The 8091-nt window shown below is 34.0% G+C and overlaps 2 protein-coding genes across 2 annotated transcripts; both read right to left on the bottom strand.

Annotated features, from left to right (window-relative positions):
- Positions 1-1397: 1397 nt before the first annotated feature.
- On the bottom strand, positions 1398-2707 carry NDHM (subunit NDH-M of NAD(P)H:plastoquinone dehydrogenase complex). The gene is made up of 2 exons (XM_068624036.2): positions 2070-2707; positions 1398-1771 (listed from the first exon to the last, which is right to left on the bottom strand). Exons 1-2 carry the CDS (start codon positions 2520-2522, stop codon positions 1586-1588), a joined length of 639 nt encoding a protein of 212 aa, XP_068480137.1. The 5' UTR covers positions 2523-2707; the 3' UTR covers positions 1398-1585.
- Positions 2708-3477: 770 nt separating this feature from the next.
- Positions 3478-7326, bottom strand: LOC137821939 (protein kinase STUNTED). Its single transcript, XM_068626752.1, has 10 exons — positions 6931-7326; positions 6742-6839; positions 6263-6512; positions 5482-6183; positions 5150-5398; positions 4897-5060; positions 4738-4817; positions 4476-4623; positions 4227-4376; positions 3478-4009 (listed from the first exon to the last, which is right to left on the bottom strand). Exons 1-10 carry the CDS (start codon positions 7100-7102, stop codon positions 3761-3763), a joined length of 2262 nt encoding a protein of 753 aa, XP_068482853.1. The 5' UTR covers positions 7103-7326; the 3' UTR covers positions 3478-3760.
- Between the last annotated feature and the right edge of the window lie 765 nt (positions 7327-8091).

The raw sequence follows: 8091 nt of genomic DNA, 5'->3' as shown, positions 1-8091 counted from the left end.
TCTTCAAGAAAAAAAAATATAAATTATATATATATATATATATATAATTATATTTAGATACTGAAGCTTATATATTTTTTTAAATATTGAAGCAAAATTAATATTTGAAAATGCTATTCCAAAAAGGTTAATTTCTAAAACATTTATATTCTTTACTAAAATAATTTCTTTTATTCTTAAGTCTAAAAATGTAAGTGCATCTTAAAAGTCTCTTTAGAAAAAGTTTGGTTCCAAACACGAAAAAGCGAAAAATAGAAAAGTGTAGAGAAAGTTAAAAAAATAAAAGAAAGTAAAAATATGGAAAACGATACAACTTTTTGTTTTAAAACTTTCTCTTCTTCCTTGAGGAGATTTGTAGAGAAAGATGACTTTGCATTATTTTTTTTAAAAAAATAAAAAAATATGATTATATATGTAAACTATTAATTTTCATATTATAATAAAATAATAAATAAAATATTAGTTTTAATTATTAATAAGTATTTTTATTTAATTTAATATTAATTTTTTTATTTTAAATTATTTTAATTCTAATATATATTTTTAATTTCTTTTATAATAAATTCTTTAATAATTTTTAAAAAATTTATTATTTATCAAATTTGTAAACTTACACTTTATACATTTAAAAAAATTAAAATATTTTTCACAATATCACATCAATTACAAACTTCAATAAATTTTTCTCACAAATTTACTCTAATATACCCTAATCCAAACAATCTCACTTTCCTCTTAAATCATTCTAAATCCTCTCTCTCAAATCTCCCTCCCCAATTCAAACACACTATAAAAATCTAGAAGCATCCTCTTATACTCGAGTTTCATTCTTTAGCCTAAAATTAATTCTCTACCAAAAAACTATAACCCAAGTGCAAAGAAGGTTTTTGCTTGTGTATGTGACAGAAAACCACTTTAGTAAAGTAGACCCACTAAAAAAGAGCAAAGATTTTGTGATGCCATTTCTTTTTCCTTTCTGCTGACACGTTCTATCTTTTTAACATCAACTTTACTTCACCTTTTCTAAAATGGAAAGGTGCCATTAAACTAAAGAAAAGGTGTTCAAGGAAGAAAGAAATTCAACATTTAAAGGAGAAAACTAGTTAAGAAACAATGATGAGCCACTCTACCTCACTTTTCATTTTTCACCCCAACCCCTCCCTCATAGTTATGTTGGTATAGTATTTGCTATTGTAACTTCTATTTTTTAAGTAGGGAAAACAACATTAGAATCTGAAGCAAGGAAAGTTATTGAAATGAATTTACTTTTCTAATAAAGTTTTAAATGCATAAACAGGATAATCAAACCCTGTTAATATACTTATGAGATTTAATTATGTATCCACTAACTAAATTTTAAGATAACATAGCAGGGGTGGGTGATTTTACTAGTTTAGTGACATAAGCGATGAACAGAAGCTATATTACAGACAGTAAGAATACTCTGTATCTGTAACTATGTTTTGGTTTGCACTAGTTTCACTCAACTCCAAAAACTATCTAATGTGTTTTTTTTTTATAATTTACAGAACAATCACATGCAAACCACCGATGGTTACTCACTTTTCTTGGAGTATTTCACAAATCATTTCTCAATTGCATCTTCTGGTTTGATATCATTGTTGAACATGATCCGTGGCTTGCCCATGCTGAAATTGAGAACCCTTGCATTCATGTTATACTTGATTACCCCATCGTATAACAGCTTTCTTATGTAGTGCTCTATGTCAGAACCAATCAGACGAAGGGTGTAATCGTTCAATGGAGCACCCTGCTTTGTGTAATCATAGATTAGTATTTCAACACACACAACAACCTAAACCACATATCTAGAATCTCACACCCTCTTTTGTTGGTTTATCAGTTAGACTCGAGACTAGAATTTCTAGAAACTATCGATCAAACCTTAGCATGTAATTAAGAGAATTTGATTAACATACATTATGGTGTGATTATAACTATTTAAAAAAAAAATCAGGTTGTGGATAAAATTGCAGACCTTGTTTGTAGGTAACACTAACCTAAGAGAAACAAATCGAAAATAAATGAATTGTGTTTAAGGAAAGTACCTCGTAGTGATCAACAAGTTCCTGGAAGTAAGAATAGACCATGTTGCTGGTCTCAGGGTTCCACAGAAACTCATCAGTAGGATCAAGAATAAGGGTGAGCTTATCTATTTGGGTTTGATCAAACTCAAAAGTTACAGGGTCGATATAGGCTGCAAAGATCCTGACATGGCGTGTGGTGCAGCTCAACCACTGTCCTCCATATTCCCTTAACATGTTTTTGCTCTTCACATTCACCTGAGGTTCCACTGGCCTTGGTTTGGTACCTTTTGGCTTCGGTTTCTCACTCTGCACTTGTTCCTGCTCTTTCACCTTCACGTCCTCTGCTTCCTGAACATCGCTTTGTTGTTGGGCTGAGACCAGAACTGCTCTCCGGTTTCTGACTTCTCTTCTTCCTCCACTCCAACCCAACATGGATAATTTGGTGGAAACCATGTAGGAGCAACTTGTGGCCATGACTCAAGGTTGTGTTGTGTCGTTGCTAAGGTTTAATTTTCGTGGTCATTGCCTTTATATTAGTTTCAGCAGCTTTGGACCTTCTACTGTGGATAAGATTTCTCATACATAACTGGAGGGAACTTTTTGTGGTCTGCGAAGAAAGAAAACTTTCTTAAATCGATACACCACTTCCAATTTTACCCATGCACACTTTAATTGATATGATCTGAAACGAAGATAGAGAAAAATTATAATTGTTGATTTGGTGTTTAAACATAAAAATTATTCATCTATTATTACTTCCCAAGCTAGCGCTTTTCGCTTTTCATTCATGTAGTTTTTTCTTAATCATCCTTCAGATACAAGTTTTTTTTTTAATTTTTAATTTCTTTCATCAAATTTTACTGCAAAATATTAAATTTATTGATGTATGATAATATTATCCCCTGTTATGTTAATAAAAAAAATGACATCATGTAACATCATCATCGTTAAGAAAAAAACACGTTAATAATAATACCACAATATCGATATAATCGATGAGTTGAAAATAGAAATATTATAAGAAAAAAAGAAAATAGATAGATTAAAAGAAAAAAGTAACATATTTGTAAACATGAAGAATTCAACTCTTAACTGTAACATCTAATTTTTATTTAAAATAAAAAAAACGAGATGAAATATCGTTTTGATCTTTTAAGCCCTGGTCAAGTTTGTTTATGATATTTTAAATTTAAAAGAAAAGTAATTTGAGAATAATCCATCATTATTGATCCCTAATTTGTGGTAGTTTAGTCCTCAATGAGAATCAAAAGTGGACAATTTCTAAATAAAAGACTAAAAATTAATTTAAAATTGAAGGGACCGAAATTTAACTTAACACAAATTTAAGGGGAAAAAATCAGACGGTGTTACTTTATAAATTTAGGAAGCTGGTGTAGTCTTGTTTGGATTGGATGCAAAGCAATGATCCTTATGCTCTAAATGCAACTTCTTCATCTCTTTACCAATATATATTACAAAACTTGATCAAATTGAGATCATGGGAAAAAAAAAATAGAGAAACCATTTGAAGTATAGAGTGACAAGGGGAACTGGCCTATAACAACTTACAAGACCTAGTTTCCTGGTTATTAAGTAAAGGAGGAGGGCACACCCAAAGAACCTCTCATCCTAAATCCATTTAAAACCGAAAGAAAAGATGAAGTCAAGAAAAAAAGGATAGAGCTTCTTCTAGCATTTTGCTGGTAATTTGCTCAGTCAAAGCTTGATGCACGGCTGCAACGGCCTCTCAAGTACTCCTCCAATGTCAAACCTTGCTCAACACTGCACATGGAGACCGAATCATCCACCACATCACCCAGTGCAACATTTATATGTGACTGTAGATTATTACTCGGTGGACAGGCTTCATCATCAACCGTTTCTGCTGCATCCAAAGCGTTATTAACTTCTAACCTTGCCCACTTCATTGTTTCAGTGTCACCTTGAAGGAGCTTTAAGATCTGTGGTCCAATATAATCAATACATCACATTTTCAACAAAGGACTAATTCACAAACAAGAAGATAAAGTTAAGGTGTGCACTATGAAGATATGTACCACAGGATTTAAGATAAGCAAAAACGCAAAAATTCACTTCATATGCAACGAATGAGTCTATTATTATATCTGATATGACGTAGAATCCATAATATAATAAAGTCAAAAGTGGACCACTTACAAGGTTCATTTGAGGCCTAGCCCTTGGAGCACGTTTGATACAGAGTGTGGCTGCCAAGACCATCTTTTCCATCTCCTCATGATCATAGTTATCACCCAAACTAGGATCTAACAATTGTAACACCTTTCCACTATTTAGAATTGGACTTGCCTGCGAAAGTGCCTTTGTGTTATATTTTTTCAGGAAACATATGATTAGGAAAAAGAAGTAAATGAGGAGATGCTAGAGTGTAGGACTACAGAAACATACCCACATGACAAGACTCTCTTGGCCTTTAGGATAATCACGGTTTATGGGCCTTCTCCCCGAAAGAAGTTCAAGGAGCACCACACCAAATGCATAAACATCAATCTTATCATTTACTTTGCCGTACATGAAGTATTCAGGAGCCAAGTAACTGCATAATAAGTAGAATACATAATAATTTAGGACCATTTCAAACACATTATCTCTCTGTAGCATGTGCTCCCAAGAGGGATAGTATGATTATGCGGGGTTTAAATGTACAAACCCGAAGGTTCCAGCAACATCTGTGCAGGTTATATGCGATGACGAGGTTGATGCCCATTTTGCCAGTCCAAAATCAGAGAGCTGAAGAAAATCAAGCACATCATGTGCCTAGATAGATACAAATTATGTTAAAATAAAAAGTAATCAAAAGATAAAATACCTGGGGTTCAAAATCCTCGGATAATAACACATTTGATGACTTTACATCCCGATGGATCACGGGTTGATCATCTTTAGAATGCAGATAATCTAAAGCCTCAGCAATACCCACTGCTACCTTATATCTCTCCGACCAACCAAACGCAACTGAAGTTTTCTTATTACCTATTTCGGAATGGAATAGAAGGAAGTCAATAACACGCCACCGACTAAAACAAAAGGGGATAGATATAGCAAATGTATATTTGCAGTACCATGAAGGTTCTCTTCAAGGCTTCCTCTTGATAATAGATCATAAACCAGAAGAAATTTGCCATTCTCAAAGCAGAATCCCAGGAGGGAAATTATGTTTTTGTGATGCAAGGTAGTGATGATTTCTATTTCTAGAATAAACTCCTTCAATACATCTTCAGAAGGCTTTAGAATCTTGACAGCAAGTTCCTTGCCATCACGAAGACAACCTCTGTAAACCTGACTGCTTCCTCCTTTCCCAATAAAGTTTTCTGAAATCACATTAGTAACCACATTAAAGGAAAATAATCCAGTTTGTTAAATTGAGCTAAGTCAAACTAACTAAGAAACAAACCCGGTAAGAAATTTGATGTGGCAGATACAAGATCTTGGTACCCAAACAATCTACAAGTCGAGGAGTACTTCTCATGAAGGCCCTCCAATTCTTTAGGAATGTTTCTTGAATTGCCTTCAGGCGAAGTAGCTGTCCCTATTTCAGAATCTACTGGAACAAGCGCACCACTTTCCCTATCTAAAACCGCAGGTTGATCTAGACCTTGACCACAACTTTCAGGCTTTTCATCACGATCTGCAGCGTATGAAATATTTCTAGAAGGTAACCTCATTGCCCACTGGACCACGGAGATCTGGGGATGCATCAATGATCTATCAGTAGATTGTGTGTCCGATAAAATTCCGCGGTGTAGTAGTGGCCAACCAGGTTTCGATTCCGTTTTTGCTGCAACAGTGGGTTTCACTTGCACAGGTACTATAGCCAAGGAATTCTCTTTACCATCATCACCAGAAAAGCTTTCTTCAGACTGGTAGCAAGAAGGGTCTGGCCATGCCAGGGTTGTGCCACAAATTGAACAGTTTGGTTTTCTAACAGTTTCTGTAGAATCCAGAAAAAACTTAGCCAAACTGTGATCTGAAATTTGGACAGGTTTCTTCTCATCAGCATCCGTCCCTGAATTGTCATCACTTAGAACTTTTGTGTTCTTACTGAGTGTCCAATGAATCGAACCGAACAAACCATTTCTGTGTTGACGATCAATCCCTGCAAAACAAACTCAAGACTGAGAATTCTACTTACTCCATCAGAATCCCAACAATCAAAACTAAGAAGAATCTAACACCTTGTAAGTCAGCAACACTTGGTGGCGAGCTGTCACGCTTGAACACAACTTTCCTATTGTTAACAGCGAGAACACAACAATCCTTGGATAACTTTTTAGCACAGTATTTAGCTACAAAGGTAGATGACCGGATTCTATGCAGACCATGAGTTGTTCCAACCACAACATGAGTTGCGGAAGAACCATTTGCTTCTCGAACCAAAATTTTCTTCACCGATGAACCACGGCAAATTTTGAGTCTGAGGTTGACCTAACAAAAACAAAAACGAAAAGCATAAAATTCAGTATGTTTTCTTCAGAGACTTCAAAGAAGAAGCAATTCCACAAACTTCAAATTACGTTTTTGTTTTCCAGTGGGAAGTTTTATTTTGTATGTCCTGCATTTCCTACCCAATTTGAAGACAGCAAATGAGTTTGCATAATCCGTTTATAGAAATTGAAAAGAGCCCACACAAAGAAAGAAGATTGAGAATTTGAACCTGTTTCAAGTTGCAGAATCCTTCATAAACGGCAAGAACAGAGTCAAACGCCTTGACAAGCGAAAGCAGCGAAGATTTCCCGTCTCCATTCACAGTTTCTACGTAACCCCATTTCACCAATCAATCTTCACATTGAAAAACAAAAACCCAAAGTAAAAAAGGAAAAAATAACTGAAATTCCCCGAGTACCCTGGTTCCCAAGAACATGCAGAGCAACCACGGTGTCACCAGGGTGAGCAACTTTGACCAAAGCCCACGTGAGCAATTCCTTGCTGGGGGAGTCCATCTTTACTCCGACCACCACCGTGCTGCCACCTGAGCCTCCGCGGGTGGGTTCTCCGGTGAGACCCATTTGCGGCATTTTTGACGTTGATCACGATCAGAGGGACGTCGTTTTGTTGGTGGCGAGTGTTGTCTCTGACAGAGTGACAGAGACTGTGAGTGAGTAATACTTCTAGGAATTAAGTGAGTTTGTTGTTCCTCTGTTGTGCTGTGTTATGTTGTTATATGATTCTGGTTTGGTTTGGAACTACTAAGGTTTGTTCGGCTTAACTGTCGTTGGTTCAGTTCGCTTTTGAAGCTCCCACGCCAAACTATGAAGCTTCTAACTTTTCTGCTAAAATTATTATTATTATTATTATTATTATTATTATTATTTCTATTTATATAGGTGACTTTCTAAATAAAATGCTACTAACCAAGTTTAAAGCCTTCGGTTTTGACCATTCGACCCAACCTCCTATGTCTAACACGTTCAACCTAAAATGTATCATTTTTTCAACAATAAATATTCTTATCTACTCTTATAAATTTATCTATTTTTTAAAACTATCTTATCTTATCAAAATACAACAAAATATTTTTAAATGTTATCATTAAATAAAATATATAAAAAATCGCTCTAAAATCACTACCATTCAAGATAAATTATTTTAATATCTCCGCATATAAATTAAAATCGTTATATTTATAAAAAAAGGATTTTAATTGTTTGTTAACATTTATTGTTTAGCCTCTTAAATATTTTAGTATATCACTTTCAATATCTTTAATTTTAATTTAATTTCAGTATTGTCCGACAGTAATTAAAAATATCATACTACACAGTATAAATTATTTATCTCAAATATAAAATGTAATTTATATGCTAAAATATTTATTTATTATCATTAATAGTTATGCATTGGAATCGAAGCTCTCTTGAATTATAATTAGTAGGTTTTTAGGTATTTAAAAGAGTTTTGAAATGAAATTTAATGGGAGGGTGAATGGTGGTGTTAATTATTTGTGAAGAAATAGGAATTGGTTTTGTTACGTCATTCTCATTTCATAACATCACGCTTTAATTTG

Source organism: Phaseolus vulgaris, chromosome 9 (assembly GCF_051622355.1).
Source record: "Phaseolus vulgaris cultivar YP4 chromosome 9, ASM5162235v1, whole genome shotgun sequence".
NCBI lineage: Eukaryota > Viridiplantae > Streptophyta > Magnoliopsida > Fabales > Fabaceae > Phaseolus > Phaseolus vulgaris.
Note: the sequence above shows the minus strand (reverse complement) of the source record. Positions and strands in the feature narration are given on the sequence as shown.

Bases quoted from the DNA above. Each gene is read 5' to 3' on its own strand.
- NDHM (XM_068624036.2), bottom strand. From the start codon at position 2,522: ATGGCCACAAGTTGCTCCTACATGGTTTCCACCAAATTATCCATGTTG. The intron at 1,772-2,069 runs GTACTTTCCTTA...TACACAAAGCAG, and splicing joins AACTTGTTGATCACTACGAG to GGTGCTCCATTGAACGATTA.
- LOC137821939 (XM_068626752.1), bottom strand. From the start codon at position 7,102: ATGCCGCAAATGGGTCTCACCGGAGAACCCACCCGCGGAGGCTCAGGT. The intron at 6,513-6,741 runs GTTCAAATTCTC...TGTTTTTGTTAG, and splicing joins GATTCTGCAACTTGAAACAG to GTCAACCTCAGACTCAAAAT. The intron at 6,184-6,262 runs GTGTTAGATTCT...TTTGTTTTGCAG, and splicing joins AAGTGTTGCTGACTTACAAG to GGATTGATCGTCAACACAGA.